At 45.6% G+C, this 23,144-nt stretch overlaps 2 protein-coding genes across 3 annotated transcripts in view; both read left to right on the top strand.

Moving 5' to 3' along the window:
* SLC35F3 (solute carrier family 35 member F3) overlaps nucleotides 1–12,144 on the top strand; it is a 162,065-nt gene extending 149,921 nt beyond the window's left edge. For both annotated transcript variants that reach the window (XM_030268270.4, XM_030268269.4), the window contains 4 exons: nucleotides 5,086–5,211; nucleotides 7,591–7,783; nucleotides 9,336–9,425; nucleotides 10,473–12,144. In XM_030268270.4, coding sequence (XP_030124130.3) covers nucleotides 5,086–5,211; nucleotides 7,591–7,783; nucleotides 9,336–9,425; nucleotides 10,473–10,717 — 654 coding nt within the window. In that variant the 3' untranslated portion in view covers nucleotides 10,718–12,144. The remainder of the gene's footprint in view (nucleotides 1–5,085; nucleotides 5,212–7,590; nucleotides 7,784–9,335; nucleotides 9,426–10,472) is intronic.
* Nucleotides 12,145–21,215: 9,071 nt separating this feature from the next.
* Nucleotides 21,216–22,987, top strand: COA6 (cytochrome c oxidase assembly factor 6). The gene is made up of 2 exons (XM_002194114.7): nucleotides 21,216–21,460; nucleotides 22,542–22,987. The coding sequence occupies exons 1-2, from the start codon at nucleotides 21,317–21,319 to the stop codon at nucleotides 22,635–22,637; spliced, it is 240 nt and encodes a 79-aa protein (XP_002194150.1). The 5' UTR covers nucleotides 21,216–21,316; the 3' UTR covers nucleotides 22,638–22,987.
* Nucleotides 22,988–23,144: the final 157 nt, after the last annotated feature.

The following is a 23,144-nucleotide window of genomic DNA, read 5'->3' as shown; positions in this document are numbered from 1 at the left end:
CATCTCACTGATGGAAGACTGGCGTCCACAGGGACTTGCATTTGGCCAGCAGCTGTAGGCTGGTCTTCTGGTGCCATCCCAAATGTTTGCTTGCACCTTTAGTTCTGCACCCCACGCGAATGCCTCTGCAGCAGCAGCAACAGAGCCACGTGCAGAGGGTTTATCAGGAAACCCCTCAGCTCCCTGCTGACCCTGCTGCCATTCTAGCAGCCCTCAGCACATCACATCCTTTGGCAGCAGAGTGGTGGGTGGGTAACCCACCACCCTAGGGCCAAGGGGCTCCTGCCAGAGCCAGGAGAAATGGCAAGGAAAAAGCACCAGTGGGTCCCTCTTTCCTTGCTTCACCAATTAATATTAATTAATATTCAAGATCAACAGCAATAACTGTAGTTATTCCTGTCTCCTAGCCACTACTTGAGGAGCTCTCAGCTCACCCACCCAGGCTGGTAGTGCTAAAAAAGATGTTGCATGGAGTAGCTGAGAGTTAACTTTTCAGGATGTATTCCTCTCTGGCAGGAGAATTTGGCAGGAGAGCTTGGCCAGCCTTTCAGTGGTGGCAGCCAAGAGGCTGTTCAGGGGATGGTTGCAAAATGTACCTGCCAAAAGCTCAGCATGGCCAGCAGGTGTCTGCCCACCCCTCTGCCCAAGTAGCCCTACCCTAAAAACAAATTAACTGTGATTTTTGAGTGCAGAAGCAAGGGTATCCTGAAATGATACTGGAGCTAGGGAAGTCTCATAGTTATCAGAGCTGGATGTGCTTGCCATTTTGATAAATGAAAATAAAAAAAGGTGGTTTTGTGTCTTCATCTCTCTTTGGCACTGCCAACTGTAGCACTGGTGGGACACCAGGAGAGATGGTATATGGAGGGGTGAGCACTGTGGTCTGCACCTGCAGCTTGCTCCTCAGTCTGAATGTGCCATCTCCCACCGTGGGATATGGCTGTGGTGTGGAGGGAAAGAAGCCAACCTGTGTGTGTAGGGATACCCACATGGGCACTTACATGCTGGACTAGAGATGCTTCTTGGGCTCTCCCGAGTGCATGGCTGTGATGGGAGAGCCAGGATGGTCAGGGACTTTCCAGCAGCTTCTTGGGAAGGCTGTCTTGTGCCATGGCAGGGGACATGCACTGGGGGATGAATCCTGTTCTGTATGCCTCCCTTCTCAAAGGGGCAGAAGGAGTGGAAGGAGCAGAGAAGCAGACCCAGGTGCTGGTCCCGGCCACGTACAGCTGTCTTTTGTTTCCTATCTGCACTACTTTGGGAAAGCAGCAATGAAGCACAGAAGCAGAACAGGGGCCAGAGCAGTGGTGGCTGTGTGATACTCCTGACGTGTGTTCCCATCCCTCCCTGTGGAATCTGGCGCTGGTGAGATTGTGGAAGGGGACCTTCCCAAGAAGGAACCCAGCTATCTCCTGAATCCAAGAAGGAAGACAGTTGTCTCCTTCCCAGGTGACAGGCCAGCAAGGGACCTGGATGCAGGGAGAAGGGGTTTGCAGACAGACTGGGCTATTTGCTTTTAAGACTTGTGGCAATATGAGAGTGAGGAGGCATTTGTCCTTGGAGACTGGAAGGACATATGGCAGCAGAGCAGTTCTACCACCCAGATTTGTGTGGCATAGTGTGAGTGCCGGGGCACTCCTGTCTGCAGAGGTCATAGCATGGAATCTTTGGAGAGAATAATTTTCTTCCCTCTTTCCTCTGTTTTCTGTACAGCCCATGTGAAAAGCAACAGGCAGAAAGAGTGTCACTGCTGGGGGATATCCTCAGGATGACCTCAATACACTGCCTTCTTCCTGGGACTGGCCAGAAGGAAAGAGCTGCTAGGACTTCTCTGGGAATGACCTAGGGGCTGCAGCCACCACACAACCCAGCCCCAAAGCACGTGGTGCCTCGGGGTCACACTGTGTCAGAGCTTCAGACCCTCTTAGAAGCACCCTTTGAGAGGGTATTTGGCAGACAAGGCTACAAGGGGGACAGTGCCTTCCCACACACCTACTCCAACCAGTGCCCCAGGACGGAAAGTGCCACAGCAAACTCTGACTGCACATTTGAGTGTCCCTGTTGCCTAATGACAGAGGCAAGGTGAGAAAGGCAGCCACTCACTGGGGTTAAAGCAAGTACAATTATCCTACTTGGCCTTCAGAAGTGCAACTACTAGCTCTCTAAGCACATAAATCACAATTTAGCAGGAATATAAGTGTAAGAGCAATTACAAGTTCCCATTCTTGCCGTTCAGGTACTTTTAAGTGCCTTCATCTTCCCTAATGAAGTTGAGCTTTCCCCCCTTGCCCTTCACTGTGCCCAGAGAACAACTGGCTGGGCTGTGGGCTGTCAAAGACAGATAATGAAGCTGTGAGTGCCTGAAGCACTGCCTCTGCAAACCCTGCAGTGCTGTGACATCTGCGGGCACTGTGGTGTGCGAGCAGCCTGTCACCGCCACTAACAACGCGCTTGATGGAAAGGCAGAAAGGCTTTCAGAGAACGTATCTGGGACACCCCTGCACATCAACAGGACACTGTGAAGTGAGGCCAAGGCTCATCTGACACTTGTGACATGCCTGATGGAAGAGGCAAGCAAGGACCTCTGCCCCAGCACAACTGTTTACAGGCTGCATTTATTTACTTTGATCTTTGACTTTGGTGTTTCCCTCCATGCTACAGTGAATCAAACAGCTCAGGATCCAAGAGAGCCATCACCTGCAAGTGCCTCCAGACACGCACATCTGCCTGTGGGACTTGGAAATACATATCCTATCAAATCTCAAACTGTAGAGACACAGTCTCTTGGGAGGCGCTCTGAAGCTGATCAGTTCCTGATGTTAGCTGGAGACTTTTCATTCTGCAGTTCATGCATGCACCTCCCAGGTTTCCAGTGCAGAGGCATTACAGCTGCCTGCGGGGGTTGAGGCAGGCTTCCTCCACCCACACAACTGGAGGTGCCAGCTGGGTGCCACAGCCTGGAATATAGCTGTGGTTCTCCTCAGCCCTCCAGTGAAGGCTGGAAGATGCTACAGGGAATGCTGCATCTTCCACTCTTTGTCAACTCATCTGTAACACAGGTGATGTTGAAGGAAGGTACAGACTTGCCATCTTTCAGCCAAGCCTGAGCCATGTACCTCGCAGCTCTCCCAAGAGCCATAGTGAATCAGAGAAAAGGTTCCTCTGCCCCCAGCTGCCTGCAACAGCTGCCTGTAGTAGACACCTAGAAAAATCTGTCTAAATAGGAAAAGCCTGTAATGATATTTCCTCATGAGACTTTCCAGCCTCCAACAATTTGAGGCTCAAGGACTTCCTGAGATGGAAGCAGTGTTTCTATAGCTAATAGTCATTGATGGAATTTTTTTCTTCCATGAGTTTATCCTTGTAAACTTTTCACATCCACAGGGTGCAACAGCAAAGTTTTCCTTCACTTAATTATGTGTTGGATGAAGGCAAATCTCTTTTTCCTTGTTCTGCACCTGCCTGAGACCATGCTAGTCTCATGCAATGTCCTTTTTTTCTTGTGCTTTTGAAGCCACACAGAGTGTCTAAATTTTTATTTGACAAGCACCAGCACACTGGTGAGAGAACTGCTCCACACTTCTGTAGAGCCATGCAGGGGTGGGGGTCTCTCTCCTTGCCTTAAGAAGAAGCCTGTCCTGGACCATAGGGCCCAGTTACACCACCACAAAACTTCGCTTTAGAAATTATGTCCCACAGCTGTGCATGGAGAGACCAGATGCCAACAGGGCTGCAAGTCAAGATGCTGTATCTAAACCTCTCCAAATGTGCAGTGTGTATACCCAACCTTTGCAGTTGGTACTGGGCTCCACCATAATCAAGTCATAAATCAGTATTCTGCCTTATGCCACCCTGCCATTATACCTGTGGAGAAATTGATACAGTCTTGTTTGCAAAAATTGGCCATTTTTGTGTTAGGGGAAATAGAAGGTGTTGATGTCAGTGTGAGGGAAGGATCTGCTGGATGATTATGTGGTATATGGGTGTCCCCTGGCACCAGCTCCAGCTCAGCCCAGGGAAGAGGCTGCTGGTGCTGCTGGGGTTGGGACCTGCAGCTGGTAAAGAGGCTACCTCACCACATCCTGCTGATAAGGCAGCAGCAGAGCTTGACACACAGACTTTCCCCCTGCATCTTCACAGCAGCCCCGGTATCTCTGGTGGGAAGCAGGAAAGATGAGAGGAGGCTCACGAATGTGTAGGCAGCTGCAGCCTACACATGGATGGGGCTCAAACCCCCTGTCTGGTCCTGTGAGAGGGTACAGCTGGCTGGCACTTACCCATCTGTGGATCAAAATAAACTATCTCAGTCATCTTGGAGGCATCACCTTGAGTGTGCAGCCAAAAGGCATGTGGTGTAAGCAGGGCAACCCTCACAGCCCTGCAGAGCCAGGAAACATGAGCATACAGAAAGCCCTGTTCACCCCAGAATAAACACCCTGGGAGGCTGAAGGTATCTGGCAGGAGAGTCCCAGAGAAGCCAGGGTTCCTTGCACACCCTGGTAAATCGGGGCAGTGCGTCCCCTGCCTTTGTGAATGTTTCTTCTGTTTGGGAGACACCCCTCAGGCATTGCAGTGTGCATAGCTGGCTGGAAAAAAACCTCCTCCTACTCTCTCTCTACTCATCTAGACTGGAAAGCAGTTGCATGAATTGTATTCCCCTGTTTATTTCTATAAGCTTTTCCCTCCAAAACTTCAACAGGACTTGAAGCCTTTTCTCAAGCTCCAGGGAATTGATACTTGTGTATTATTGTCATGCACAGGCTGCAGGGACCCACTGATGGGCAAGCTCAGTGACAGAGATTAAATCCCCACTTCAGCTCAGTCGGAGGCACTGAGCCCTGCAGTCCAGCACACGCCCGGAGCAGCCACTCCTTTGCAGCTCTGTCTGCAGCTTCCCTGCAGCCAGGGAAACCACGAGGGAAGGCAGCATCTTCTCCCTGGGTGTTGGCCCAGGCTTGCTACTATTTTCTACATAAGCAGATGATGCAGAAGTACTGCACTCGCATGTAAATCTGGCTGCCTGTTTCTCCATCGTGGGGGCTGTCTAGTAACACTTTCTTGCTTTCTTTCTTTGTCTCCAACCAGATCGTGGCTGCTATATTTGCTATTGCAGGGATAGTTATGATGACGTACGCCGATGGGTTCCACAGCCACTCTGTTATTGGGATAGCCCTGGTGGTGGGCTCTGCCTCAATGTCTGCTCTCTACAAGGTAAGCACACCTGGCTCTTTCCCCCTGTCACCCTTGTCACTCATTTTTGGCTGTTCCTGTCTTACTTGCAAACCTCTGCGCAGTTCAGTGCCATGTGCCGTTCTTTGAGAGCTCTGCCATGAACACACTGGCTCTGCAGCACTGTATTCAGGTGTTCGCTTGCTTTGATGTCTGCTCTCTCTTAGGATAAAAACGCCTATTTCCTTGGAATAGTCTTCTCCAGTGCTCCTCCACCGGGGGAGGATTTACAGATGTCCCACCTTCATGAAGAATGAGGCCACTTTTCCATAGATTCTGGATTCAAGCACTCATTCTGGAAGCACCTTGCAGATATTTAGCTTCTTTGAGTCACTTTGATACCTCCACTTGCCATCCCTCCTTCAGTAACATATGTAGCCTGTGTTGGTCTTAAAGCATTGCTTATCATGGAAGCAATCACATCCTTAAAATGCAAAGCAGGTGCCTATGAATCAAGACCTCATCCTGAGCAGCTGGATAAGCTGCACTATGTGTAAGATGCAGCCTTCTCTGCTGAGCAGAGACATTTCACTCAGCCTGACACACTTCTGAGCACTTGCCTCTGTGCTGCTCATAGTGCTCAGTCACAGTCCACAGTGAGGAATAAGCATTTGTAGAGCGTGGTTTGCCCACCCTGACTCGGATATGTAGATTAGGAGAAGGAGTAGACAGCTTCATCTGATCTAATGAATTGCACTGTACCCGTCATCCAACAGGAACTGGCCAGGAGAGCCCTACAGCCCTAACAAGAGCAGTCCAGGGAAACTTGCTAAACTGAGAAGCATCTGCCTGTACCCCTCAGTGCAGTGCTGTGATGATTTTTGCTCACTTTTTCAGATCAGACAGTATCTTACATTAGGAAGGTCATGAAGTTTCATACAGCTTATTGCTCTAATAGAGCCTTTCCTTGCAGGACCAGAGACATGGCCCACCAAACCAGAAAAAATTAAAGACTAGAGCCTAGCTGTGTTCCCTTTTCCATGGCACTGCTACTCTTTCTGGGCATGGGAATCTCAGGGCTGCTCCACCAGAGCCCGTGCACAGGAGGGTGGTGGTGGCAGTGCCAGCAGGGTGTTATTCTGCAGTGTGGTGTGCATGCCAGGACAGATGAAGCTCTGCAGCTTGTTGTGCAACACATGCTGCTGCCACTGCTGCTGCCACTCTGCTCTTGCTTTCCACAGTCTGGCTCAGTTCCCATGAGTTGTGTGTGCCAAAGGAGCAGGCAGATCTACAGGCAGACAGATCTCACCACGTGCAGCAGAGCCACTGCATATCTGGGGTAGGAGGATAAGCTGAGGTGGCCCTGCTGGGGGCAACACAACACACCATCCTCAGGTGGCAAATGAGGAGTAAGTGGCTTTCAGGACATTTTGCTCCATATTGCAGAGCAGCAACACAGCTGCACTGGCCAGTGATGGGAGGGTGGGAGTGGGCAGAGCCCTGCTAGCATGGCAGTCCTGCACACTTGCCTGCTCTGTGTAGGCAAAGGAGAGAACTGACACTGGTGAAGGGGACTGCCAGTGCAGCACAAACCACTAAGTCACAGTCCATTGGCTGTTCTCGTCTCCAGCCAGTAGCAGGGGAAAACTGTTCCCAGACCATGGTATCCAACAGAATCTCTGCAGCTCTGTGGTGAAAACCGATGCAGGCTCCAGATAAGACCTGTCTTTTACATATATATGGCAGTCCCCAGCCACAGATGGGCTGCTCACATCCTTCATTTCTACTGTCTTTTTTTCCTCTCCCACTAACAAACGAAAACTTTTAAATGACTCCCTGCAGTCTCATTGCCCAGGCTGCATCTGCACTCTGGGCTGTGGAGCTGCTGCTCTGCTATCTGCCTCCTGGAGATGAGTTCCCAGGGAGGAGGTGGAAGGACAGCCAGTCAGCATGGACTGTGCCTGCCCACCACCACAGCACTTCTCAGGAGGCAGCCAAAGGCCTGGACCAGTGATGTCTCATGCAGGGAGATTCTTGATCTAGATTGCTTTGTCTCCTCCCCATGCCCTGCTTCACAGCCTTCTTAATGTCAAATTACCTGGAGGTGCAGAAAGAAGACTGAAGGATCTAAGCTAGGGTTGAAGGGTCTAAGTTATGGTTAGTGATCTTTCCTTTCAGGTCATGAACAGATAAAGGTGCTGAATCCCCTTTCTGCATGGGCTGAGTTGGCAGCTGCCCCTGCCTGTGTTCCAGGGGGTTTCAGGAGGGTGAAGGCTGGGCCACACAAGCTGCTCACCACAGTTCCACAAGCAGCCATCCCACGTATCTGGCAAGCATCACTGCACAGGTGCCAGAACAGAACACCAGCCTTCCAGGGAGGGTGGTGCAAGAGAGTTAAACCCATGTATTTTCCTCTTTTAGGTTTTATTCAAACTTCTTTTGGGCAGTGCTAAATTTGGAGAAGCTGCCTTATTCCTGTCTGTGTTAGCTGTCTTCAACGTCCTCTTCGTTACCTGTATTCCTGTCATCCTTTATTTTACCAAAGTGGAGTACTGGAGCTCTTTTGACATCATTCCTTGGGGGAACCTCTGCGGATTTTCAATTCTCTTATTGAGTGAGTAGATGGGGGGGCTCTCACACTGCTGGGGATGGAGGAGGGTGCCAGAAACTGGCCACTGGTGGAAACTGTAAGCCTCTCCTGTACTGGAGCTGTTTTCCCTTCTCAACTTAATTAACTTGAGATACTATGAGAGGGCCCATTTCTAGGGCCAATTTTAACCTCGTTTCTGTTGTTATTACCACACCAAAACACAGTGTCTCTCTTTAGAAGGGACTGTGGAACTAAATGGTAAAGCTTGTTCTAACTCCTACTCATGAACTCTGTGTGACAGAGACAGGTAACACTTGCCCAGGCTGTGATGGAAGTAGCCCTGCTGGGAGAACGTTACCTGGGGCTCATCAGCATCCCCACTGCAAGGAGGTTAGGCCAGGCCTGTCAAGGCCAGACTCCAGTGCCTCTGCTGCCTGCAGTAGTAGCTGATTGCTACTCCTAAAGAGGAGTAATCACTACTCCTAAAGAGGAGGAAACTTTTGAAAATTTAATATTGCACAGTGTTGGAAATTTTGATAGGTAGCAATCCTCTCTTCTGCTGCCACTGCTGTGTCACCAAAGGAGCCCAGAGGGGAGGGATGCTAAGTTTTAAAGGTTACCAGAAAAATTATGTTGTCCATTGTTAAACCAGATGTGTTGACTTGCTGCCACAGTTGGTCCCTACATTGGATGATGGAATCCCCTCTCCTAAAATATTAATTTCCACATTAAATACCTTTTATCTACCCCTGTCTTGAGTGCCAGCTTCTTTTACCCTGAACAATCACAACTCCAGAAATAGCTCCAGGTTACTTATCAGTGGACTCAGAGGAAGTTGGCTGTAAGAAAGTGGTGCAGAACTTGGCAAGCAATCCCTGGCATGTGTAATACATGGGTACTTCTAGAAGACAGTCAAAGCTCCAGCTCCCAACAAGCTCAGTATTGGCAAGGCTCTGCTAAAGCTGATCACCTTAAAACAAGGGTGAATTTGATCCAAAGCAATTATTAATTTGTCATGAAACACCTCACAAACTGTGTATGGTATTACAATGGAGTGATATTATAATCATTCCATAGTAATGATAGTATAATTTCATTGTATGAAATTATATTTAGTAAGTTCCTGCCTGGAAGAGGGTTAGATTTATAGCATCTTCCACCTGCAACTGGAGGCAGCTTTTCTACAAAAAAGCACCCAGACAGAAGCTCCTGTTCAGCTGAACTCTCCCAGATGAAGAGTGTTAAGTCTTTCAGCAGGGCCAGGGGGATCACTGGATCAGTATAAAGAGTAGGAATTACGGGATATGATGCTGAGAGACAGGCTGTACCCAAAAGCCACCCTGATCCTGCCACTGGACTCCAGAGGGATACAGAGCTCCCCAGAAACAGCACTGTCTCAGGCAGGTGAACATGCAGCAGACAGAACTTTGTCCTCTGGTATCTTCAGGGAAAACAACAGAAGCTGATGTACGCTTTATTTGAACAACAAATAAAGTAATAAAGCATAAGAGTTTAAAGTGACATTCTTTCTGCCTAATTTCATTGTACTAAAAGACATTTTTCTTTCCTTCATCAGCATTCAATATTCTACTAAATTTTGGGATTGCTATTACCTACCCCACCTTGATTTCTCTTGGAATTGTATTGAGTGTCCCAGTGAATGCAGGTAAGATTTTTTGTCTTTCACGTCTTAATTAATACATTAAATCTCTGGCCTTTCAAATATGCAAGGCTAAAAGAAAATAGATTTATTAAACATGCTTTGCACCTTCTCTCAAAGACTTACAGAGATAACACTGATTAAAAAATTATTCTTTATGCATGAAATATGTATGGTATAATATTACATGAATATTCATAATCCCTAAAATTGTTTTTTAAATTACTGTCTGAAGAAGCCTGCATACTGAAAAACAAAGTAGATTTGAAGACATTCTTCTCTGGGCTGGAATAAAAACCCATGGATAAAGCAGAAATCAGTTCTTAATGATGTCTTCAAGGCAGGCTTAACATTAAATTCAGACAAATATAATTGCTTACATTTTAGAGCAGATATGTAATAGTAACTCTGCTTGCCTTGGTAAATAACACTGCGGGTGTTTATCAAGAACACCAGACAATTTCAATTTTGGACAAGGCCTGGTACATTTCTCTGACAGTTCTTCTGAAATTTAGTGAAAGCCAAGAGACTGCAGAGGCTGAGAGGGCTGGGCAGGGGAGTGCAGGCACTCCCAACCTAAAGCAGCTCCCAAACCCAGCACGCTCAGCTGGTGCCACCGTGCAGGTGGCAGCTGCCAGCTTCATGCTCACTAAGTGCACACAGAGCTGGGCACTGCTCTGGCAGATTTGGCTACCAAAAGGTGTGATCCCTCCAGAGTGCATGGATGGCTCAGCCTGGGAAGGGTTTCTTACTTCACAGGGCACTCAGGGGGACAAGAAAAATCTGCAATCAGGAGGTGCTGTGCAGGGAAGGGAAATGGAAATGCCCCTTTCTCTGAGTCCCTGCACCTCAGCAGGAGTTCCTGTGCTGTTGGTGAGCAAACCCTGCTATGTGCTCAACCAACAGGAAATAGTGCCCTTGCCATCATTGTCTCCATGGTCATGTTCTCCTGGCACAGCCAGTCCTCAGAGCTGGGGAGGTGAAGGGGAGGGAAGGGGATACTATCCTAATGCCCTTTCCCATGTAATAACACCTGTTCAATGTCCCACACAGTTGTTGATCACTACACAAGTGAAATTGTCTTCAACAGTGTCCGAGTAATTGCCATCATCATTATTGGCCTGGGCTTCCTCCTGTTGCTCTTGCCAGAGGAATGGGACGTCTGGGTAATAAAGCTCCTCACACGTCTCAAAGTCCGGAAGAAGGAAGAAATTCCTGAAGGGAATGGAGACATTGCTTCAGGACTGCCTAATAAAAGCCGGAGAACTCGCCCTTCCATGTCATCCTTTGCTCATTAAATGCTCTTTTTACCAAAACTTTGTGGTTAACGTTATATATGATGATGCAAAGGTCTTTTCTTGGGAAGAAGCACACCTGTCCAACATGGTGTACATACCTGTACAGTTTTGATATGATCACCATCTAAAGCATCAAGTCTTGGCATGTCCAGTTTGCTTGTTCTTTTTTCACATCTGACCTTTCACTTAAGTAGTACACTGAAAAAAACTGCAAACCAAGAACCTCTCTTCTCTTTTTAAATGAATGTAATATATAGTCAAAATATATTTGCATAGGTTATTTTAAAGAATGACTTTCATGAAAAGCAGGGCAGACATTTTGAACATTAGATACTGAATGATGCATTGCACACTGTGATTTAAAAGAAACAAATGCTATGCTACATCACATGTTTATTTTTGACCAGAGCTGTACTTTGAAAGTTTTCAAGGAGCAAAAAAAAAGGGAATCTTTTTGGGGACGGGAAGATGGGGGGAAGAGTGGAAGGAAGATTTAGAAATCACTCTATGTAGATGAGCGCATGTTGCGCTGCAAACAGGGAAAATTCAAGCGCAAAAAATGCTTGCACTAAAGCATAGAGAGAAAGCAGTCTAGAGTCCAAATCTCCTTATTCTGCAAATGACTGTAGTCCACGTTTAAAATCATGCAAGAGAAAACCAGTGCCTTCTACAGAACTCTTGTCGTTATCCACGCAGAACCAGGTCCTGCTGCGAGGCACTTGCAAAGGCAGGGCTCAGGTTTGTGGCCCCAAAGGACCCCAAATTCCCACCAACACCAGGACGTGCCTCCCATGCACGCCGTGGCTTCTGCGGGAGCGTGGGGCCCAGGGCACTGCAAGTTCGAGCGCAGGAGACCTGGTTCTCTTCTCACTTCACAGGTTTTACCCCTGTGTGGAGCTGCGCTTGATTAATGCCAATGTGAGGAAGGGGAAATCTTGGTCACGTGTGGGACAATCTGACGGAAAATGATCCAAGGGGCTGGCAAGAGCGTGGTTGCTGATGTACAGTCTGAGAGCATGGACTAAGGGGGTGAATCACCAGTTGCTTTTACTCCATAATTGTGAGTGTTAAGAGTTAAAAATGTAAGATATTTACATCAAATGTAACACTTTTTATGAAACTTGTAAGCACCAGGATGTTTACTTATGCGATTTTGGTTCGCCATTAAATTTCTATCTGTGATAGATCACATGCTATGTAAAAAGGGGGGGGGAAAGGTTATAGTTTACTATTTTTGAAGTTTACATTGTTGCATACAAAATTAAAAGTGTTCTTTTGAACTGCTGCCATAGCCTAAGGTCCCTGCTGCCACTGAGGTCCTCTTTGTCTCAGGCAGGGGTGGCATCCACTTCAAAACATTTTAGCAAATCACCTTCAGATTCCATTATCTGTTTGGCAAAGCTAAATAATAAAAGATTTTAAACTCAGCCTCAGTCAGTGCTATCCTTTTCCTTCTCTTGATTGAACCTTTATGGCAGTTCTCCTGTGGGTAGTATTTGGCCAAAGTGATCAGAAGGGAGAGACACGATCATCAAAGCAACCGAGGCTGCATCTCACGGCACTGCTAGCCCATCTGTCCAAGACAGCAAAGACTGCTCTACACTCCCTGGACAAAGCCATCTAGAGGGATGCTGTTAGGCATCAGTCAGGAAACAGACATCCAGCAGAAGCAGACCAAAGGAAAAATTGATCTTTGAATGCATCAGTGAGCAGCCATAGGTGCATATGCTAACAGGTACTTAGGGCTGTGTGTGGGACATGAATTTGTACATTAATAACCAGTCTCCAGTCCAGGCTGTAGGCTTGTCCCCACCATTCTGCTTGACAACCAGACATTAAAGACTTGCTAACAGAGATTACACCCCTGAATTTTATATCTATTTTTTTGGGAAGAGGAGGGTAAAGACACAAGACAGGAGCACAGGTACATCTCCAATAATTGCATTGAAGGGCACACATAGATACTTGACCTCAAAACTCCCAGATTCAAGTTTATTCCATCTTCAGCCAAATAATTTTGTCATCCTTGAGGATGTCATCCTCCCCAAGCCTCTCTGAGCCAGAGAAGAATATATAAGCAGTTCTTTCATTTTCCATAGTCCCAGAAAGTGGCATCTTCTGTGATCTCCACACTTCATTTTGTTGTATGTTTGATGCAGTCTGGAAGTATTCAAAAGGCTCCAAATGCCCTTTTAAAAACTGCAACTAACGTGTGTTTTTAAACAAAAGGGAAGCAGGTTTTTAAGCATTCAGTATGGATTGTGGGGGAATTTATGCACCAGAATGGATAGCAGCATTAGTAAAACTGTCATTTACTAAATGCAACTAAGTCATTGCTTCTGTTGGCTCATCCCTCCTGAGGACAGGCTAAACACATGCAAGGGCTGGGACTTGAAACAGCACTTCATGAACCATGTCTCTTCTGAGTGGGAACTGTGCAAACTAGATCACCCCACATGAAGCAATTCAGAGCTAGCCATGTTAACCTGATGAAATGCCCGACATTTCCTCAGTCAACACCTTGCCCTAAGTATAAACACCTGACTTGACAGTAAGCCACTGGGTAGAAAAACCTTCCAGACAGGGAAGTCCAGGATGTGATTAGGGGAACAAGAATGCAACATGTCCATGTGGTACATGTGCATATCTCTTAAGTGCCAAAGCATCACAGGTCTGAAGCTGAGGAATGAAAAAACCTGGAGTTGTTGGCTTTCACCAGAAGGACAAGCCAGAGCAAACCCCTCTGAGAAGGCATTAGATGTAACTGGGCCATCCTGCAGGTGAAGGCAGGATTGAAGTCCTGATCTGAGACTGTGAAAGGATGCCCAGGACAAATGCAGTGCCTTGGAGAGGAGGGCTGGGCTGTGGCAGACTCTCCTGCCTGCCCTCAGAGGCCAAAGCATTGTGTGCAATCCCTGCAGCAGTCTGTGAGTCAGACCCCGCACTGCCCTGCAGGGCCAGGACCAGCTCTGTACCTGCAGTACCTGCTCTGCAGCACAGAGCCACACAAGCCTGGAATTAGCACTTTTAGCCCACCATTGGCCACCTTGAACCTCCCCCTCAGGCAGCAGTGCAGGTCCCTCTAGCATGAGGCTTCTTCAGGTGTCCCTGAAGCTGTCTCCTGCATCATCATTGTGCATCTCCTGCCCTGACAGAGCATTGCCAGCCACAAGTGTGCACCCTTGTCCAAGGGCTGATCTGGACTGGCAACTGTCTGCCCCAGCTTAGGCCTCAGAGTGTCCAGTGGGCTTGTTATAACAGCAAATTGAGAAAAAAAATCTCAGAAAAGCAAATAGCATCACCAGACCTCATTGCAGCTGCTGGATTTCACTGCTGCAGAATACAGCAGTGAGAAGGCACAGCAGTCCTCCTCCTGCCTTGTGTGCTTTTCTCCTTGTCCTGTTGCCTCCTGCTGCTACCTTTATAATACTTTTTTATTGCAACTCTCCACAGTGACTGAATGATCCATTTATCAGCACATGGATCAGAGATGAGCTTATTTTAAAAAGCTTTTCCTGATCTTCTGTCTAGAATGGCCGTATTCATATCAGTAGTCTTCAGAAAACAGCCATGAAGGGCAGAAATCCAACCACAGTAAGCAACAGATGAACAAAATATACTGAAACCAGTATGTAGCTTAACTGCTTTGGCAGCTCAGGCTAGACTAGCAGGACCTATAGATCACCAAATTCTGGGGCTTAATTGATGTTTCCTATGAACTCAGGAACAAATCTCTCATCCCCAGCTCTCCAGAGTGGTTTAAGACAAAACGAGCGCAATATTGAGCTGGCCAGAGTTACTAAAGATACTGTATCTTCGCCCTACAGGGAAGGAACATGACCAGGCTGACACAATTTCTGGTCAAAAACGTGCCTGCTATGCTGTCTGCAGGCCCAAAAACAAACAGAGAAGTGAAGGTTTCCCTGTGCAGTGAATGAACATGAAAGCCTAGATGGATTTGCATAGCTCTGGATCATATTCCAAATAAACTCACAAATGGGCACAACTGAAACACATGGAAACACTCTCCTCTTTACTGAGAAGGATGTCGATTCTCCAGCCCTTGAGAAGCCCTAGGAATAGCACCAGCCACCTTGCCTTGGCTGTGTGGGCTCAGACAGCAGCCTGGGACTGGGCATTTCTTCCAGGAAGGGGGAAAGAAAAGCAGCCAGAGATCATGCAGCTCACGTGAAGCAGAAGCACAGGAGGGCTGATGACAGAATAAGAAATAAATGCCTCTTGTGAAGCACCTTCCAGGGCAAGATGCCCACCTGCTCATTGCAATGACTCCAGTTTGAAGAAACGGAGTCTGCACATGCTGTAAAGCCACGAACTACAGCAAGTTCAGCTCCAGGTCCCCCACTCGTACTGCAGGAAGGATGGAGCCTTCCAGGCCTCCAAACCTGAGTTATTCCTTGGTGAAGGCCAAGGATGAGAAGCTTCTTCCACAGTCCAGTCCTCATCCAAGCGCTCTCTGCAGAAACTGCCTTCAGAAATGGATTTTGATGGATGAGTTTAATTACCTCATGATAATTAGAAGCAATTAGACTCTCTTCTTTAGCTGACATGTTCTAGGGCATTTCCATAATAATCTGAACCTTATGCAGAAGGCCTGAACATTAAAAAGGAAGTAAGAAAAAAAAAAGATCATAAGGATCTTATTATGACCTGTAGCCTAAAAATATTCTAAGGGAAATCTAAGACTTAAGGACAGGACTAGTAGCTCAAATTAATGTTTCTGAAAATAATAAACCTTATACTTTTCTACCTGAAACTCTGTTTGGGGGGGGGGTCTTCATTTATGCACAAGATCATTTTAAAGAAGGTGGCAACTAGTATCTATCCATGTACTTTACAGATATACTAGTATGCAAACAACCTCTCAGAAGTGAAGAGTGGAACTCCTAAGCAGAGTTACAATTCTGGAAAAGGCTTAAACAAGGGAGGTTATGAAGCTCATATTAGCAATGTACTTAGGAGTCATATGCAATTTTTCTACAATGACCCAGAGACAGTTCTTTAATCCTGCTGCTGAAGCAGATGATCCCTGAGAATTTTCCAGCTCTTTATCCACAGGTTTCCCTCCTCTTCTAGATTCAGTCCCCCTAACACCTCAAGATAGCCATCAGTGCATTGATTGGGAACAACAGCAATCAACAAGCTATTTTGCTGTTTGGCTGCATGACAGTGACAGATCCCCTCTCAGTGTTGGTCTCTTCAATCAGTAAAAAAGTGTTATCAGTAAAGGGTTTTCTTGACCAATCATTTGACCAATCAGTGACCAAGAAGACTGGCCTCAGGACAGCTCCTTTGGTAATCTCTCTCATTTTGAACAGCAATAATTTTTCCTGTTATTTCCTGCCTCACTTCTCAATTTTTAAGGCACAAGAAAATGTCCTTTTATCCACAGTAGCTTCATTTCTTTGTTAAGAAGCATCATTACCAACACTTCAAAAATCTAAGTGTAGTGTTTCCAATTATCTCAAAAAAAAAGAGCCAAAACAAGTCTACAGAAAGTCATCCATTCATCAGACTCTTTTTAACATGAAAAGGATACGACAACTGAGAGACTGAGACTTCAGCAACATTTTGTTTTTCCGTAAGGGAGAGCTTTCTTGCCTACCTTCCACAGAATATTTACACTCCAGCTTCTTGTATGTGCTGGTTCTTGCACATACCCACGACTGACCCAGACACTTAGAAAATTCTTGAATTAAGACCTGTATTCCTGTGAGTTCCAAGCAGCAGGATTTGTAAATGCTTAAAAAATGTGAACTTGTCTTTCCTGGCTACAAGCATATATTATGGGTCAGTGAATGTAGCTTTCCAGTCTCCCAGCAATAGGTGTCACTGCCCCTTTGGCTTCTGAAGCCACCAAGTCTTTAATGACTGCAGTCTAGAAAGCAGAGTAAGCTGCACAATGGTTTCCTGGGGATTTTTGGCCAATTTTACATTTTAAATGCCTTCCTGACTCGTACAAGAAAGCATCATTTTTTCATTGTCTGATTTTGCATTTGGACAAAGGCATGCCACTTGCTAACTGGGCTACTAAGAAAATTGATATTGATCTTGGCAACAAAAACCATGTTTGAGAACGATGCTGCCATTGTGCATGTGCAAGCAATCCCATCTGGCCCAGTACACCTACATTGCAGACAAGGTTTATAGTGCACATAAGGTAATTGGTGTCAGCTGATGAGTTAGTAAATATAATACCTGAATGCATGAATGCAAATGGGTATTTTATAAAAAAATTTAGGATATGCTTCAATCTTAGAGAGAACTAGGAACCACTTCCTTTCTTTAGTACATAACATGTCACAGAAATTTGAAGACATTCAGTTAAACTCCAAAGATGAGTTTTCATCTTCTAGCTACATAGCTTTGAAAACTGAAGTCTGCTTGTAGAACAGGCAGATTTCCAGTTTCCCATCTAGCTTTCGTGGAAAAAGCTGAGCATCAACATTGCTTCAAAGCAAACTTGTCTCATTCTTGGTCAGCTTGGAGAATTGCTAAGCAGGATCCAATAGAAGAGTGAGAATTAGTCAGTCTTCTCACCATTGCCTGCTTTTCCCAAAATACTCCTTTTTCTGTTTTCTTCCTTTCTAACAATTGAACAAGAATATAATTCTGGCATTAAAAACAAGTGCCTACAAATAATGTAAATTACTTCATCACCCTAAAATAATCCAAAACCTCTAGTTTTTGGGCTTTTTCTTCACCATAATCACTACTCCTCAAGGTACCTAGAGATTTTCAGACCACACTCCACAGAGTACTACACTGAAGCCCATGACAGGCCACGAAGATAAGACAAGCCTTTGCTCAGCAGGCTTCAAACCACCAAACACAGGCCTGGAAAAGGTGAAGAACAACCATTCTATTCCTTCCCCTCTGTCTCCATACCAGCCTGCACAGATGGCTCATCTTTCCCAGCCAAATCCCCTCTGGGGCTACCTGATGAATGCACGCAGCCTACCTCTGGTACACACGGAGCTGCACAGAAAGCTGGGACAGTGCCTCCACCTCTGTCCCTCCCCCAGTGTCCTGCATCCTCTGTGGTCACATCACACTGGCACTCCACAAAACCCAGTAAGAGAGTCTTCTGAAGAAATGGAGTTAAGAATCCCAACACTAAAGAATCTCAACAGCTAAAAAACAAACAAGCAAACCCACATGATAATTCACATCTTCTGAGAACTGATCTGCTAAAATCATGCAACAAAAGCCACAGTTTTCTTTTTGCTCATACACTCCTCCTTCTTTATTCATACATAAACCTAAATTTTGCTAACTCATCTGAAGTTTAGGCATGATATTGTTAAAAAAAAATTCACAAAAGTAAAACGCAGAGTGAAGTCTTTATGAAATAATGAAGTGCTTTGTATAAGGCCATAGAAAGTACAGTATACGCTTCTTAAATGTTTCCAGTCTAAGATTACTGTTTGCAGTTCATGAGGCTTCTTTGCTTAATTTACTCCTTTTTAATAATAAAACCTAGCACAATTAATCATTGTAAAGATTTTGCTTTTTTATAATTATTTTCTTTCACCAAGCATAGCAAGGAACACTTTATGGTCAAAGGAGTCAGAGTTATATCCTTAACAGACATTTAAGAAGAAAGGTGGGAAGGAGGGAAAGAATCTTAATATATGGTTCTCTTGAACTATGTATTTTTTAGTTAAAAAAAAAAAAACTAACAAAAACAAAAACAAAAAACTTGCTATTCCACAGCAAAAGAAAATGCCCCAGGCCACCTCAGGTAAGATTTCTTTATTAATTCCAGCAAAATAAATAGTTAGACAAAGGGCTATATTGCTTAAATAACTAATTTTTTTATTTAGTTCCTGAAAATCTGTCATGGATAAGGATCATACATCAGAATATTTCAATGAAAGAAAACTAATTAACTGAAGCCCTGGTATAAACACACAGCTACAGTACATCAAGGATTGCTTCTATTGTTGGTTATGGGGATGCCTATAACATGCTAATTGCTTCCAAAGTAAAAGGAGAAATCATTATAGTTACAAATGAAGAATCTGCTGGGCAAATTTCAATTAAATACGGGGTTAGTAAGGCTGTAGGTGAGGAGTGAGCTGTTAGGCATTAACTGGAAGGCAATGAACACAAAATGCCCTATCCCAATTAGCAAGAACAGGCATAAAAGAGCTTGAGAGCTGAACCACTGTATAAACACCACATTATTCACTTTAACACATTGCTGGCAAGAGTTTCAGTGGGAAACTGGCATCTATTTCTTTAACATCGATCTCACTAACTACTAAATGGAAATGTAATTCAAAGGCTTCAAATGTGGCAACCAGCACACCTAACAAATCTGGAATTTTTTCTCTCATCTTTCTAGAACATTACCCTCTGCTTAATACCATAAATATCCCATTCATTACTCCAGGGGCACATTTCCCAAAATAAAAGACTTAAGATAAATACTTAGAACTGGCCAACTAACAACAAAAAACCTCCATCCCCTTATAGACAGCAATTTAACCAAATGGAAATATTGCCATTAAAAATTTATTATCTCAATCTGTGTATGTTTGTCATGCACTTTGTAAAACCATATCACTAAATTTCCTTAATATCCATTACATAAGAGTTATTTACAATTGTCTCCAGTGAGTACTTTTCGGGTTACGGGTCATTAAAGAATAAACGATTTATACCCAATATCCCAGATGTGCTATCTGGGCTTTGTGATTAATTATATATAATCACATTATCCCCTCTGTTTCATAAATGCAGTAACTAAACAACTTTACACACATCATAAATTTTGAAATCTAAAACACAACTGGCATCTCCTATTATTAGGAGTGCAAAAAGGTCCTAAGTAAGCTACAATACAAATTTACTTCTACATTAATTCTTTGCAACATAAAACCAACTGAAATTCTATTTTTGCAGTAACTTAAACTCACCTTAAACCCCTTGTTCTATTATGAAAACTATATGACTGTATTTCCATCTCTTACCTATCATATTGTAGCAGACAGAAGACAAATAGGCAGGGCACTGAACACGGACAAGTGTTACACACCACACAGTGTACAGCAGCAATCACATTCACATTGCTCCAAAAGAGTGTCCCTTCCAAAGGAATGGTCGAGCATTTCAACAAACAAAATCCCCTCCAGATCTGTCGGGTTTACGAGGGGGCTCTGCTGAAGAAGTGCAAATCTTTGGCCCTCTCGTAAAATAGCTTTCATGTACCACAATGAGTGAGCCACCTGCAAGGGGAACCAGGAAAGGATGCCCAGCACCGCCAGCCACAATGATTATTACCAGGTGCTGAGGAAAAAAGCCAGCTCAGGGTAGGTGACAGCTACATCCACCCCCGAACAGGCTGCTGAGCGGCCTCACACCCCGGGCAGAGCATCAGCTACAGCAAACTCCCGGGAAAGCTGCCGGACATTCTGGGAGCTGACGGGAAAAACAGCCTATAAAGCTGCCCGGCCATCTGAGAGCTGCCAAGGGCTCAGCAGCTGTTAGTGTTAGGCTCTTCCCAGCTGCCAAAATGTCACCTTTCCCGAAACTGCAGTGTGTTACTACAGGAACATGTGCCATAGCTTTCAAAAGTGCAAAACTGGTCCACATTCCAGGTGGAATTGATGCATGAAAGGAGACGGCCAATTCTTCGGCATGCAGGAAATGCCAAGTCCCAGATGGAATGATGAAAATGAGCGTGCCTCTGGATGCTCTCTACCAGGGCTGTAGACTGCAGTCACCACCTGGCTGCCCCCAGGCTTCTCTTGCTCTTTTACAACCATGGCTACGGGTACATTTTTCTTTCACCATGACACAGTCCGTTCCAAGAAACCTTTCTAGAGTGGTTTGTGCATAGTGAATGAAATCAATGTACCAGCTCCCAGGAGGAACCCTGCCGCAAGGAAAACTGTCAAAGATGCATTATATGTGCATGCTATCTTTATCAGCCTTCCACCCAGTCACTACCTTACTGTCACGCCATTTAAAGTGCGGCAAATTTACAGCGCTGTAAGTGCTTTCAGATATTTTTTCCCCTAATTCATTAAATTAACAAAGCCTGAAGTAGCTCAGACCAGGTGCCATTGCTCAGCATTACTGAACTCGCGTTCCAACTCCTAGGGCTTCATGAATACCACGTGGAAACTACTCCCGGCCACAAACATTTTACACCGTGATTTTATCCAGCTTTCTTATGCGTCAAAAAGGAAAGCAGAGATATTTCGTTTCTTCGAAAAGACACTCCACGGAGGCACTGCACGGAACTCACGAGAAGAACAGAGAACGATACCGGAAAGAAACTTAAGTACAGAAAAGCACACCAGGCAACTGATACTTCCGAATATCTCCTGCCACCGAGAGGCTACAGCAGCCCAGACGGGGACGGGATCGGGGGAACGCTGCGGGCGGGAGACTGCGGCAGCCCCGGCAGGTTTGTGCCGGCACCGCGGGGCGGGACAGGCGGCGGGGCGGGACACGCCGGGAAAGGGCCGGGATCGCTTCCGGAGCGCGACCTTGGCGGGCGGGGAGCGGGCGGGAGCGGCGCCGTGCGGGCTGTCCCTGCGGCCGTGCAACTTCGGGGCGGCAGCCGGGATGGCGGCGCCCACGATGGAGGAGAGGAAGGCGTGCTGGGGGGCCCGGGACGAGTTCTGGCAGTGCCTGGACAGCCACGGGGATGACGCCGCCAAGTGCGAGAAGCTGCGCCGGGCCTTCGAGTCGCGCTGCCCGCAGCAGTGGGTGAGCACCGTGCGCAGCCCCGGCGGGATGCAGCTGCTGCCCGGGGATGGCAGCTCCGGCTTCTGCAGTGAACAGCCTGGAGCTCGGCAGCCTGGAGCTCGGCAGCCCGGAGCTTGCCGAAATGTCAGGCGTAGCTTGGTTTGCGCGCTTCTGGCTGGCCGGGAAAGGACGGCTCCTGAGCGCACCCCTGACTGGCCTGGGAGCGAAGTAAAGCTGTGTTAAGGGTATAGTACAAAGAGAAAGGAAAATACTGTCTCAAAGTTCCAGATAAACACACAGGGTAATTGTTGTAATTTTAAAAGCAAGTTGTGGAAGGTTGTAGAAGTACCCAGAAATTCCTGTTTAAAGGCCAGTACAGAAGGAAACTACCACACAGGCTCTGCAGTGCCTAGCATTTTAAGACTGGCATCTGATACCTGATGCATAAAAATACCTTTTTTTCCTGCAGTGTAATTCCACAGTAAGGCACCTGCCTGCAACGTAATCCATTCATGTTGTGTTTTTTAGTTTCCCGAGCTCAAGCTTTAATTCTTTTTTAATAGCCACTGCCCTTTGGCAGCAATGGTAGTTGAGGGCCTGAACAGTTCCTGTTGCAGGTAGTAGACTTAAATAATTTTAAAAGCCTAAGTACCTTCACAGCTGCTGCACTGACACTTTGACCAGTGCAGTTCTGCTGTTTGTTATGTCTAGGTATGATGGTATCAGCTGCAGGGCTTTGCACTGTGCACATCAGTGGTTCTAGATGCTGAACTCAGAGGTTACATAGGCTGTGATACCACAGAAAAGCTGCTGGACTTACCTTTGCACTACAAGGAATTGTTGTTCAGAGCACTAAAAAGAGAAAAGCATACAAGATCTTAATGAAGTAGCAGGGTGGTGAACTTCAAAAAACTAAAGTTCATTTTCAAAACAGTAAAGAACCCCCCAAAAACTAAACACACCACTCATTTAGTCTTGAACAGAAGGAACTCCTAACTAATGCATTAAATCCTCCTTAAGTTCAGTGGTCAAAGACTGTTTACACAAAGCCCCTTCCTCTTGCTAGTTTCTTCAAATGAACATAGTTTCTCTTTTTAAACAGGTTAAACACTTTGACAAAAGAAGAGACTTTTTAAAATATAAAAAGAAGCTTGAAACAGAAGGATATCATCCTCCAGAAGCTGCTGGAAAGTCTTAGGAACTCTGCTCTCAAATCAAGTGAGAGTAACTATAGAAGGAAGAAGCCAGAGAAAGCAACAGAAGCTGCTTGAGTGCAAGAACTGGTAATGTAGCAGTCTCCCTGAAATGCAGACTGCTCTTCTTGTTGCCAGATCTCACATGTCTGCTAAAAAAGGGGTCATGGATGGCTTTTTGATGAGTTTAAGTCAAAGAAATATGGTGCAGGGCTGTTCACAAATTTAAGGGTTTGAATGTATAACTAGTAAAACGGCTTCACAGCAGTAAATGATTATTTAATACTGCTATGTACATATTCTAAAGAGAAAATGAAACCTTTTTCCTAAATTAAAAAAGTCCATTCCAACTTGCCTTTCTTGTCGAAAGCAGTGGGTTGTATAATGAAATTTGTATTTGTCGTTTACCAAGTATTTCAAAGTATTTTAAAATACAGTTTAAGTCAGATAATAATTTATACAATAGTGGTCATTAGAAGACCTAAAGGATCCTGTGCCTATGATATGTAACT

Source organism: Taeniopygia guttata, chromosome 3 (assembly GCF_048771995.1).
Source record: "Taeniopygia guttata chromosome 3, bTaeGut7.mat, whole genome shotgun sequence".
Classification (NCBI taxonomy): Eukaryota; Metazoa; Chordata; class Aves; order Passeriformes; family Estrildidae; genus Taeniopygia; species Taeniopygia guttata.
The sequence above is the reverse complement of the archived record's forward strand: the minus strand, read 5'-3'. Positions and strand labels throughout refer to the sequence as shown.